The sequence below is a fragment of the Petromyzon marinus genome, chromosome 22 (genome assembly GCF_048934315.1).
Source record: "Petromyzon marinus isolate PM22_M1 ecotype Great Lakes invasive population chromosome 22, UKy_Petmar_22M1.pri1.0, whole genome shotgun sequence".
NCBI classification, from domain to species: domain Eukaryota; kingdom Metazoa; phylum Chordata; class Hyperoartia; order Petromyzontiformes; family Petromyzontidae; genus Petromyzon; species Petromyzon marinus.
Genome location: NC_133688.1, coordinates 20070001 through 20084195, shown reverse-complemented (window position 1 = coordinate 20084195; position 14195 = coordinate 20070001). Strand labels below are relative to the sequence as shown.

Genomic DNA, 14195 nt, shown 5'->3' with positions numbered 1-14195 from the left:
TGTGTATGTGTATGTGTGTGGCTGTGTGTGTATGCGTGTGTATATCTGTGTATGTGTGTGTATGTGTCCTGGCAAGGATTATTCAACATCGCCTTGTCAGGCACGCTGAGGAGAGGCTTGCGGAGCCCCAATGCGGTTTCAGGAAAGGGCCGTCCTGCACAGATGCCATATTTTCTGTCCGTCTTCTACAGCAGAGGTGTAGGGAATTCCAACAAGACCTACATCTCTGCTTTATTGACCTGGTCAAGGCCTATGATACCATCAATAGGCCTGGGTTCTGGGTTGTTCTTCGTGATTTTGGAGTCCCTGATCCTCTGCTCACGATCATTAAGGACCTTCATGATGCTGAGCGGGCCCGGGTAAAAATACGTGGCCGGGAGTCAGAACCATTCCCTGTACACCTTGGGGTGCGACAGGGATGTCCGCTGGCTCCCACATTATTTAACATCTATTTTGACCACGTAGTTCGTGAAGCCTTCAATAGCTGTACCGGGGGAATCTCCATTTGGTACAGATATAATGGGAGGCTGATCGATGCCCGGGTGCGGTCAAGGGATGACTCCCTATTGCTCAACCACGTTATGCATGCCGATGATTTGGTAATAGCTGCTCATTCAGAGGAGGAGTTGGAGACACTGCTGCTAAGACTGGAGCATGCCACTAAGAGATGCGGCCTTACCATCAGCCCCACCAAAACTAAGCACCTGCCTGGGTATTTTGTACCATCGGACTCTCCACCCTTCCCAATCGGTCATGGGGCAGTTGTGGAGAGAGTGGACAGTTTCCCATACCTGGGCAGTGTGCTCATGACCGGCTCCAGTTTAAAAGCAGAGGTCTCACTCCGAATCATTCGAGCGGCAATATCTTTGAATCGGTTTCGTAACGCTGTGTGGAAGCTACCTGGTCTGTCGCTCCGCACTAAGCTTCAGGTCTTCTCGGCCACGGTCAATCTCTCCCTTCTCTACGCTTGCGAAACGTGGACCCCCTTAATGGAACATCTTCGCCGGTTAGAAACATTTAGGCTAGCCTGCCTACGATCCATCCTTGGTTTAACCAGGCTGGATTGTGTGAGGAGTTCCCAAACCTTTGAAAGATCTGGACAAGGTCCCATCGGTGAGCTCCTCCGGCAGGCGAGGCTGCGTTGGCTGGGTCATGTAGCCCGCATGCCCAGCCACCGCATGCCGAAACAGCTTTTGTTCGGCCGGATCGAGGGGACTAAACGGGCGCGGCACGGGCTAGAGAAGAGATGGAGTGATGTGGTACAGGAGGACGTGGAGCTGAGTGGACTTGCCGATGACTGGTACCAGCGGTGTCAAGATCGGCCTCTGTGGAGGAGGCTCGTGAAGGACGCTACTGGACAGTTGGAGGCAGTTGCCCTCCAACAACAACGAAGGGCGGAGGTGCGACGCTCACAGCAACGAGCGGAGCGCCGGGTGGCTAAAGCACAGCAGGTTGGCACAGTAGGGGGCACAGGTGGTGCATCAGCCAGTCATCTCAGTCAGTCGACCCGTGGCACCTCGGTCTGCCCCGTGACCTCCTGCCAGCGGGCGTTCGACACTTCACGTGGCCTCAAGGTGCACATGGCCTGGCACAAGCGTCGTGGTGACGTCACCGCCACTTAGTGGCGAATGGCGGTTGTTGTGTATGTTGGTGTATGTGTGTGTATGTGTGTGTATTTGTGTGTGTGTGTATATATGTGTGTAGTGTGTATGCCTGCGTGTGCATGTTTGTCTGTGTGTGTGTATGTACGAGTCGGGGAGCGGTGGTGTAACGTTAGCGTGCTGCGCTATGAACCAGACAATTTGGATTCGATTCCCGTTCACGGCCAACATTAGTAACGATTATCTGAACCGGTCCTGGGCCTCTCCTAGGTCGACTCAGCCTCAAATGAGTACCTGGTGCTGTTTGTAAACCTCGCCACTGGGGAGACAAAGGCGGCAGGGCATGGTGCTGGCCACCGAACCCCCTCGTGTGCCGTGTCGGCCTTCATAGGTACTGCTCCTGGCTAACAGCGCTTGTCCCAACAATCTCTTACAGGCTATTCGGGGATCTTTTTCTTTGCATGTACAGTGAGGGAAACAAGTATTTGATCCCCTGTTGATTTTGTACGTTTGCCCACTGACAAAGAAATGATCAGTCTATAATTTTAATGGTAGGTTTATTTGAACAGTGAGAGACAGAATAACAACAACAAAAAAATCCAGAAAAACACATGTCAAAAATGTTATAAATTGATTTGCATTTTAATGAGGGAAATAAGTATTTGACCCCCTCTCAATCAGAAACATTTCTGGCTCCCAGGTGTCTTTAATACAGGTAATGAGCTGAGATTAGGAGCACACTCTTAAAGGGAGTGCTCGTAATCTCAGCTTGTTACCTGTATAAAAGACACCTGTCCACAGAAGCAATCAATCAATCAGATTCCAAACGCTCCACCATGGCCAAGACCAAAGAGCTCTCCAAGGATGTCAGGGACAAGATTGTAGACCTACACAAGGCTGGAATGGGCTACAAGACCATTGCAAAGCAGCTTGGTGAGAAGGTGACAAAAGTTGGTGCGATTATTCACAAATGGAAGAAACACAAAAAAACTGTCAATCTCTCTCGGCCTGGGGCTCCATGCAAGATCTCACCTCGTGGAGTTGCAATGATCATGAGAACGGTGAGTAATCAGCCCAGAACTACACGGGAGGATATTGTCAATGATCTCAAGGCAGCTGGGACCATAGTCACCAAGAAAACAATTGGTAACACATTACGCCGTGAAGGACTGAAATCCTGCAGCGCCCGCAAGGTCCCCCTGCTCAAGAAAGCACATATACATGCCCGTCTGAAGTTTGCCAATGAACATCTGAATGATTCAGAGGACAACTGGGTGAAAATGTTGTGGTCAGATGAGACCAAAATGGAGCTCTTTGGCATCAACTCAACTCGCCGTGTTTGGAGGAGGAGGAATGCTGCCTATGACCCCAAGAACACCATGCCGACCGTCAAATATGGAGGTGGAAACATTATGCTTTTGGGTGTTTTTCTGCTAAGGGGACAGGACAACTTCACCGCATCAAAGGGACCATGTACGGGGCCATGTACCGTCAAATCTTGGGTGAGAACCTCCTTTCGTCGGCCAGGGCATTGAAAATGGGTCGTGGATGGGTATTCCAGCATGACAATGACCCAAAACGCACGGCCAAGGCAACAAAGGAGTGGCTCAAGAAGAAGCATATTAAGGTCCTGGAGTGGCCTAGCCAGTCTCCAGACCTTAATCCCATAGAAAATCTGTGGAGGGAGCTAAAGGTTCGAGTTGCCAAACGTCAGCCTCGAAACCTTAATGACTTTGAGAAGATCTGCAAAGAGGAGTGGGACAAAATCCCTCCTGAGGTGTGTGCAAACCTGGTGGCCAACTACAAGAAACGTCTGACCTCTGTGATTGCCAACAAGGGTTTTGCCACCAAGTACTAAGTCATGTTTTGCAGACGGGTCAAATACTTATTTCCCTCATTAAAATGCAAATCAATTTATAACAATTTTGACATGCGTTTTTCTGGATGTTTTTGTTGTTGTTATTCTGTCTCTCACCGTTCAAATAAACCTACCATTAAAATTATAGACTGATCATTTCTTTGTCAGTGGGCAAACGTACAAAATAATCAGGGGATCAAATACTTGTTTCCCTCACTGTATGTGTCAGCACTGGGGATACAAAAGCGGCCGGGCCTTGAGGTTACTGGCCGCACCACCTCAATAGGTGCTCGCTGAAAATGTCTTTGCAGGGTCGTGTAGGTCATCACGACTGGCACAGCGTGTGGCTGTGATTTAGTTGGCTACGCGGCGGAGCGGTGGCGCAGTGGTTAGCGCACTGTGCCTATGAACCCGCGCCGCCTGCGTGTGACGCCCGCGACGAGCGGCGCCTGAGCACCAGCGTGGTGAAGTATGGTCAAACCATTGCAATGCCCAACATCCCATGACCGACAGGGCGCGGGAATACGTCTTTATCCAGCAGTAGATTGAGAATGGCACTACCAGCGACTTTACAGTGCTAACGTTTCGGGTTGCGAGCCTTATTATTATGTATTTCACATTTATATGAAGTATAATTAAAATAACAACATAGATTTAATCATTGATAATTACACGCTAAGTTTCTATTTGCCAGTTTCCACGTTAGCATATACACAGAGATAAAGATCCCTCGTATCGCCTCTAACAGGCTGTTGGGGCAAGTGCTATTCGCGAGCACCTATTTAGGATCAGCACGACACACGAATGGGTGAGTGGCCAACACCACACCCGGCCGCCTTTGTCTCCCCTGCGGCGATGTTTAGACACCGCACCTGGTACTAATTTGAGGCTGAGTCGACCTAGGGGAGGCCCAAGACCGGTTCAGTTAATCGTCACCGGTGTTGGGCACGAGTGGGAATCGAACTCGGGTACCCGGTCCATATCGCAGCGCGCTAACCACCACAAAGACAAGGACCCCCCCCCCCCCGCCGTATCGCCTTATCAGACAAATACGCACGTGGGCGTGTACACGCGTGCGTATTTTCAAATTACAGATATTTTCAGCGCTCCTCTCAATGCGCGTGCAACGTCAACGAACGTTATTCACGCGGGTGGGTGGGGGGGGTGAAGTTTCAGTGTGCACAAGTACATCCGTATACTTATACATAATTTAACACAGATCAGTGTGACGAATGTGTCTGTACTTCAAGATAGCACTGGGGATACAAAGGCGGCCAGGCGTGGTCTCCCGACCACACCGCCTTCTCGCCTAAATAGGAGCTCGCTGAAAAGTGCAGTCCTGCACGTCACCACGACATGCACAGCATGTCGGTAGCGCCGATGTATATATACACACGTCACTATATTACGGCTAAGTACACACATTATAAAACACTCGTTGTAAAGGTCACGCTAATATCCCCGTATTAATTCAAAACGCATTAGCAAATGATCGCTGAAGGAATTTTTTTTTTCTACTTCAAATTTAAGGCACCGCCAGTGAGTTGTATTTAGTTGGAGGCAAGGTATTTGCCCAGCAACGCCGTCTCGAGAAAACAACAGCACCACATGTCTCTCCCTCCTCCAACTCATCCAGCAGTGGAGTGACGAACGGCCGAATGTACACGCGCACGGTACATGTGGACGCGTGATCAATACTGTGCATGTTTTTTTTCTGTACGTGCCACAAAGGGCCATTGCCTGAAACGTCGCATGTTATATATATGTGTGTGTGTTGGAGGGCCAGAGACGCAGTGTTGTTACGGACGGACGTGTCCTGTTGCGCGTGCTGTTAATGGTGCGATCGAACCACTCTCAACACAACAGCAGCATCAACCTCACCAACATACTCGGCTATGTATAATTATGGCTGCGTTATATACAGTATATAGCCCGTGTTTGTGTGTGTGTGTGTGCATTTCAAAGCGTACATGCTATTGTGACGACAACAACAACAATGATTATTATTATTGTACATCGATTTTTTAAACCCCCGTCCCCCATTGCGGTTGTTTGACCATACTTCACCACGCTGGTCAGTGCGGGTTGCGGCATTAGTCTTACCTGATTGTACGCGGTCCATTGTGGTAGCAGCCTATACACATACACGCGGGCGCGCACACGCACAGACACGTACAGAAAGGCAAAGATCCCCCCTATAGCCTCAACAGACTGTTGGAGCAAGTGCTGTTAGGGAGCTCCTATGAAAGCCGGAACGGCACCACACAAGAGTGATTGTGGCCAGCACCACGCACGGCCGCATTTGTCTCCCCAATGCTGACGTTTACGCACCGCACCGGGTGCTTATTTAAGGGTGAATCGACCCAGGGGAGGCCCAGAATCGGTTCCGATATTCGCCAGTGGTGTTGGCCGTGAGCGAGAGTCCAACTCGGGTCGGAGAGTTCAAAGCGCAGTGCGCCAACCACTGCGCCACCGCTCCCCATCTATCGTGCACTCCAAACCACTTGGTCTGCTCTTCATCATCACAATCGTCATGATGATGATGATGACGATTATGATCGTCATCATCATCATCATCATCATTCCACACTGACCTTGGGACTGAGAGCTGACAGAGTGAACGAGGCACAGGTAGTCACTCCACTCCCACCACCACCACCGTCACCGTCACCTCTTTACTGCACATCCTTCTACCTCGTCCAGAACCCGAGGATTTCGGACGTCGCTCCGACATCTCCTCATCGGAGTTGATGCGCACGGTGCGATGCCTTCCTCCGTAGCCACCACCGCCGCCTCCCCTTACTCCCTTCTCTCTCCCCCACCATCCACACCCTCCCACCACCATCACCACCACCACGTCCACCATCACCACCACCACCGCCGTCGCCTCCTCCCCTACTTTCTCCCTGCCCCATCACCCCCTCCCCCTTTCCTCCACCTCCCCCCTCTCCACCTGCCCCTCCCCTCCTCCTCCCCATTAACCCCCCTCCCATCCACCCACCACCACCTCCACTGCCACCACTATCACCACCGCCGCCGCTGCCACCACCACCACCACCACCCTCTGTCGCTCTTCCGCGCGTCTCTCCGCGTCCGCACGCACGGACAGAAGCCGCACGGGCCGCCCGAACAACATCACCGGCCGTGCCGGTAAGGAGAGAGAAAGAGAGTTCATTAACAATTTACTCTCGAGGTGCGGCACAACGTAAGGCTGCTGCTGCTGCTGCTGAACCAACAACAACAACAACTGCTGTTGTTGCTGCTGCCGCCCGCTGCTGAGGTTTCATTTTTATATTTTCTGGAGGAGGAGCAGGAGAAAGTAAGTGGAAGAAGGTGGTGGAAAGGAGTGGAGAGTTTTAAAATAATAATAAAATAACAACCTACAGAGAGGACGAGCGAGAGAGTGGGAAGAGGAGAGAGAAAGACGGGGAGGGAGAGAGAGAGGCGAGGGAACGAGACGGAGGGGAAGAGACGGAGGGGAAGAGACGGGAATCGTCCACGCCAGAGTGGGGAAGAGAACAGAAGGGAGCCGAGACGGGGTTGGGGGGGAGAGAGGCGAGACGGAGAGGAGAGCGGGCGAAGAGACGAGTCGACGTTAGCGCGCTGGAGCGGTGGCGTCGACTCAACGCGACTCGACCCGGCTATGGAAACGTTGCAGGAGACGCGGACAGACGTCGAGGCCGCTGCCGCAGCGAACCCGGCCGTGTTCCTGGCGCTCCTCGCCCAGAACCAGGAGTTCCGCAAAGGTGAGACGGCGGGACGAGGTCGTGGGTGGGTGGGTGGTCAGTGAGTGAGCACAGAGAGAGAATGTGAGTCGGTGAACGAGCGAGTGTGACAGCGCGAGTGGGTGTGAGACAGCGAGTGTGAGCGAGTGAGCAAGTATGAGTGTGAGTGTGCGAAATTTGAACGAGTGTGTTAGAGAAGAGAGCGAAGGCGTGTTGGCGTGAGCCCGCCTGAGTGTTGTGAGTCGGCCAAGGAAGGACCCACCCAAAGCCACCACGCTCTGCAAATGACATTAGCGCCTTTGCATTCGCGCTAATGTGGTTACGACCCGTGCTCTTTTGCGCCCGAATTTTCATTAAGGATATTGGAACAGCCGAGCGTCATCCGCCCGGCTATCTCTCTCCATCGTTCTTCTCTCTCTCTCTCCCGCCTCTTTCTCTCTCTCTCCTCCTCTCGCTCATGTCCATCTTTAATCAGCGCATCTGCGTATGTGTGTACGCACCACCTCGTGTACTGTAGCGGCCTTCATAGGTGCTCGCTAACAGCACTTGCCCCAACAGTCTGTTGAAGGCTATGTGGGGCACCTTTGTCTTTGAACAGCTGTTCCGGGAATTAATTTGTCAATGCGCACTCATTTCGCTCGATTTTGTCCTAAACCTTCTTCATAGGATTATAGGAATATATGGTACAATTGATATAGGATTATTACGGATAGGCGGACCTACCAGGCTTGTACTCTAGTTCTAGTGCCTTACGCCGATAATTTATACTTGCAACCAAGTCGTTTTGTCGAAAACAGCGTTCCGGGAAATATTGAGTGAGAAATTAAATCCTGCCTATAGAAGGCATATAATGGATAAGCGTCACCTGTACTCTCGTGTTAGTGCCTTACGCCGATAAGTTCCATTTCTATCCCAAGTCTGCCTACAGCAGCGTTCAGTAAGATATCGTGTGTACACACATATATGTGTATATATGGTAAAATTAATATATAATATGTGTGTATATATGTGTGTATATGTGTGAAGCGACAGCGCAGTGGTTAGCCCTACCGCGCCACGAATTCTGCCACCCGAGTTGGATTCCCGCTGACGGCGAACGTTTGAGACGAATGTAGGCACCGGTCATGGGACTCCCCTAGGTCGATTGGGCATTAAATCACTCACCTGGTGCGCTGTGTAAACGTCGGTAAGGGGGGGGAGACAAAGGCGGCGTGGTGCTGGCTGCGTGCCGACCTTTAATAGGCGCCCGTGAACAACGATTGGGCCCAACAGCCTGCGAGAGGCTATACGGGGGATCTTTGTCTTTACACTTTGGTTCGTTCGGTAAAGTCACGTAGAATAATATAATACGACGTTTCGGTTGCAACACAAGCAACCATTATCAGGTAAGAATGCATGATAAAACACAGACACGGGAACAGCATAGGCAGACATTACGCAGAGAGAGAGAGACACACACAAAGACACACAGAGCGAGACACACACCAAGACAATCAGAAGGACAACGAATCTGTGCCGAGGCCTTAAAGTCTATTTGTCGTCGTCGGCTGCGGGCGAATTTAATGGAACAGTTCCGGAACGAGTTCGGGTCGCGCGCGCGAGCATTCACATTCTCTGGGGGAGCTTCTGTGGGTCGTGTCGCAAGTCTGAGCCCACAGAACCGGCGTTAGGCACTGCCACTGGAGCAACTAGGTACGCATATCCATATTATTATTATTAATCATCATTATCATATTTAACGTAGCATAAATTAATCCTGTAATCTTCTGAACAGGCGACGTGAGCTATGAGAATCCCTGCGGTATTAGGTGGGGTGCGGGTGGGAGAGAGGGGGGGGGGTCGAGGGAGAGGTTTGGGCGTGGGGGCGCAATGCCCCCCCCGCCCACCCCCAGCGTGATGATGTAAAAGTAATTGATAATACTTCATACATTTCTGTTCCATAGAAGTTGGGTAATCTGAACGCGATTTCGTGACGATGTCGCGTCTTGCTCTAACGGCCGTGCCACGTCCGGTGCATCGCGCTGGCGACTACTCTCGGTGAATCGGCCGTGTCGGGTGGAGGAGGGGAAGCACGACACACACCTTTGTCATTGCGCGATGCGATCCAAACAAAAACACAAGCATCGATTGGGGAGTCACTGACGTTTCAGTCGGCACCCTTTGCTGCTGTTCGTAATGCAGGCGTCGTTCTCCTCTGACACTCGTGACCCAGGGCTTTGACGTCTCCCGCTCGACGTTTTCCGCAACGCTGCCTGCGCTAAAGAGAGACCGGCTGCCGTAAGGCAGCTGCCATTAGAGTAACAAGTTACATTTATTTAGCGTTAAATATAACTGTGCATTTAACGTACCCTATATTTAGTCTGTAATCCTACGAAAAGGTTGATCAAAACGTATGGATGTGAACACATGTTCGAATTGTTATCACGTGTTCTTGTAGTGTGACATAGACAACTCGGATCGACCAGCGTGGTGAAGTATGGTCTAGCCACACCCCGTGACCGTCAGGCATGGAGAGGCCTTCATCTTTGTCGAATCCACTGCTGGATGGAGGCCTATACTTCAACGCCGTGTCGGCCGTGGGGGTTGTGGTGGGGGTTGTTTGACCATACTTCACCAAGCTGGTCAGACCGCGTGGGTGATGCGTGGGGTAGGGAGGGAACCGAGGCCGTGTTCAGACATCGCGTGCCACTGACGTCAGCCGTGGCTACGTACGGTGCGAAAGAAGTTCAACATACATACGCACCAGAACTGAGTGCGCTAACCACTGCGCCACCGCTCCCCCATACACAGACACACACAATTGCATAAACACTCACACAAAGACAAATAAGACGACGTTTCCCGTATAGCCTTTAACAGAATGTGGGGCCAAGTGCCCTTAGCGCGAACAATAAAAGGCCGGCGCGGCCCGCGAGGGGTGTGGGTGACCAGCACAACGGCCGGCCGCCTTTGTCTCCCCAGTGTTGATATTTACACATCACAAAATACAAAGATCCCTCCCCCCTGCAGATAGCCAGCGACAGACTGTTGGGGCAAGTGCTGTTAGTGAGCGGCACCTATGAAGGCTACCGGCACTGTGGCACACGACGGGAGGGTGGGTGGCCAGTACCGCGCCCGGCCGCCTTTGTCTCCCTGGCGGCAATGATTACACACCACACCAGGTACTCATTTGATGATAGCAATGGTCAGTTTAACACGTAGGCTTATTGTTATCAATGTCAATAGTGTATTTCCTTTTCTTATTGCAAATCGCGAACCCCATGAACATCTCCCTGGGTCGCACGCCTCTTCGTTGGGAGGTTTCTGCTCTTTTTGGTTATTTTCCCAATTCCCTTAAAGAGTGGTGATGATAACAACAACAACAACAACGATAATACAACAACAATAATAATACAGACTATATCCAACACAGATGCTGAAGACCATGCAGACGCTCACTCACGCAATCAGCACGATTCACAGGGGCCGTTACATTTAAGCACAGGTAAAAGAACACGCCGTTTAGACTCTTTAAATTCTACATGTATAGGTGTGAATAGACGCACAATACACAGTCCAAACGTTGTCAAATCGAGCAGGCGATCTACGACTTCCCCACACCGCGTCGTTCACGTAGGTTTTTTTTTTTAATTAAACCATACTTCACCACACTGGTCAGCGCGCTAACCGCTCTGCCACCGCTCCGTCCCAACATTGTATTATATATCCCTGCACGTGTGTGTGTGTAGTTCAGCGATACTCAGGCGAGTAAGGAAAACACGGAGTTGCATCGAAACATCGAGAGCCGTAGCTATTTTTAAGCGAGTTTGTTATTTTAAGAGTTTAACATCTGCGTCTCTCTCGGCGCTGTTAATCTTGTGAATGTTGTTGTTGTGTAATTTAATTTAACCGAGCACAGTACAGATATATACCTTGTGTGTTGTGTGTCTGTAAGATTGAGGCGTTCGCGTCAGATACACGTGTGTGTATATACATTTCTGAGATATGCGTCTTGATGAGATTTTGAGACGTTTCATGCCAGACCGTCTTGACGGGTGGGTGGGGGGTGCTGCATCTGGGCTGCTGCAGATTTGTGTCCTGGGTGGGAAAGGAAATATCTGTGAACGCCTTCCTGGAAGTTCTATTTTGACACCTGTGTGGTTTTTTGTAAATTACGCATGAACATATTCATATGATCATATGATCATATTCATGATTATATGATCATATGATCATGAATATGTTAATGAAGATGATGGTGATTGTAATTATGATTATAATTTACATACGCGCAGCAAAGTATTGTTGTCTCACTATTATAATTGGTTTGATTGATTCGATAATGACGTTGGTGATGGTGGTGGTAGATATTGATCATGATTATTTATAGAATCATTGAATTTATATTGATTGTATGACCAGATGGTTATTGTTTGACCATAGTTATTAATTATATGATGATGCATAATGCTAATATTATTGATATTATTATGATGACGATAAATGAATAAGATCGGATAATTATATATTATTGATATGTATTTGCGTGCCGAATAATGATGGCATGGTAATCGGAGTTGATCGTTTGATACGTTTATTGATTCGATTATCATAGTTATTGATTTGAAGCTATATTAGTGTATTCACCGAGTGGTTTGAGACGTTGTTATGGGTCATGAATGGTGCCCACGATGAATATACTCACACAAAGACGCGTGTTTGTAAATGGATACGCATGCATTCCTATATCAAATCTCATTCTTTTCATGAAGCTTAGGTATATGCATTCTAAACTCTTTACATTATTATCTTCTATCGTAAATTCCAAGCAATGTACAATTCGCCGGTAACAACTGTAACTTAATTTGATGGACGTAGCAAGTATATAGATATACGCATAGTTGTTTTACTTAGAGACGTAATAAATATATAGATATACGTATAGTTGTTTTACTTAGAGACGTAATAAATATATAGATATACGTATAGTTGTTTTACTTAGAGACGTAATAAATATATAGATATACGTATAGTTGTTTTACTTAGAGACGTATTATACCGCCCACGTGTTTTCGAGTCGTTACTCGCGTTGTACGCGGCACGGTGTACCGACGTTTCGCTGCACGTGCCGGTGGGTGCCGCTTCAGCTCGTAGTAGTGATTTTTTTTTAGGCGCTCTCGCTGTCATCTGTCTCCCTCGCTTATATTCGCGTTTTGCTGAACGAAGCTTCTTAGAAACGTGTAGCGACACGTCGAACATAACGTCGCATACACACATACACAGAGGTACAACCCCGTGAGCACATCCGAGCAGCCGTAACAGCACAACGAGATCGCTCACGCGCTACGCGGCAGCACACGAGTAGCGAGAGTCGACCGCGGGGAGGTCGCGAAGGCTTAGGGGAGGCCTGCATCCAGCAGTGGATCGACCATTGCTGATGGTGATTATAATGACGAGATTTATTACTCGCAACACGATAATTTTTTGCCAATTTTATCCACACACAAAGACAAAAGACCCCCCCCCCCCCACCGTATAGCCTTAGGAGACTGTTGGGGTAAGCGATGTTAGCGGGCAGCACCTCTGAAGGCCGCCACGACACACGAGGGGTGTGGGTGGTCAACACCCACGCTCGACCGCCTTTGTCTCCCCCGTGGCGATGTTTAGTGCACACCGCACCGGGTAAACTCACTTGAGGCTGAGTCGACCGAGGGGAGGCCCCAGCACCGGTTCAGATAATCGTGACCCATACACACGCACGCACGTACGCACACACAAAGTGTAAGTAAGATGCCCCAATTTCGCTCCGTCTCTCCCTTCGCCGTCCCCTCTTGTGGGCGAGGGATGCCCGCGGAGGAGGGAAACAGCCCACCCACCAGGCCACCATCTATGCCGTGGCTGGAATTCGTCGACATCGAACGCACGTAGTCCAGGCTCCGTGTGCATCGCGTGAATCCTCCACGTGAGTCGCTACAATCCTCGCAGCGAATTTGTGCAGAATCAAAATCGGTATCATCATCATTGCTATTATTACGATTGTGTTCTAGTCCGGTGTATCGCAATATGGATGGCAATGCCGTGATGTGATTTATTATTAAGAATATATTTTGCCCTTTCTGGCAATAAAACAGGTGTTTAGATGTTCAAACACCAAATAAAAACCTTTTGCAAGGAATATTGTCCGTATTAATTACACACAGTACTTGTGGTAGACATGCAAACGAACGTCCTCTGATAATTCATAATAAAGGTTTTTGGGTTAGATCGCGTTATTTATAAATGTGTCGTAACCCCTCCACCACCCGACACGGCCAATCAGCAAAAAAGTGTCACGTTGACAAACGACAAATAGTTAACTACTTTAGCCCACCGGTGTGTTGAAGAGTGAATCCACAACATTTACAGTTTGAGTACGACGTTTCGCTGGTAATTACATCCAGCATCATCGGGCAATTCGCCAGAATGGTAAAGCCCTTACTTGCTCCCGGTCTTAAATAGAGCAGCAGGGTGACGTCATGATTTAAACGTCGTACTCAAACTGTAAATGTTGTGGATTCACTCTTCAACACACCGGTGGGCTAAAGTAGTGAACTATTTATCTTTTGTCAACGTGACACTTTGTGTGCTGGGTGGGAAAGGAAATATCTGTGAACGCCTTCCTTGCTGATTGGCCGTGTCGGGTGGTGGAGGGTTGCGACGCAATTATAAATAACGCGATCTAATCCAAAAACCTTTATTATGAATAATATTGGTCGCGAAAACCTACGTGTTAAATCCTCTGATAATCTACGTATTGTCTCTGACACTGATTGGCCTACACCAGAGACAGCCTTCTTTAGGGCCTAGATTTTCCATTTGGTGTTTGAACATCTTAACACAACTGTTTCATTGCCAGAATGGGTAAAACCTATTCTTGTTTTTTCATACTTTAATACTGGCAAAAAGGTCCCATTTTGATGTATTATTGTCATTCTTATATGATGGTCATGTTAATATTGAATCAGACACGGTAACTCATTGTGGAAGGAGGCC

At 49.2% G+C, this 14195-nt stretch overlaps 1 protein-coding gene across 1 annotated transcript in view; it reads left to right on the top strand.

Annotated features, from left to right (window-relative positions):
• Positions 1-6481: 6481 nt before the first annotated feature.
• LOC116944855 (LIM/homeobox protein Lhx3-like) overlaps positions 6482-14195 on the top strand; it is a 49245-nt gene continuing 41531 nt past the window's right edge. Inside the window, exon 1 of the mRNA XM_032958668.2 lies at positions 6482-7205. Coding sequence (XP_032814559.2) covers positions 7103-7205 — 103 coding nt within the window. The 5' untranslated portion in view covers positions 6482-7102. The remainder of the gene's footprint in view (positions 7206-14195) is intronic.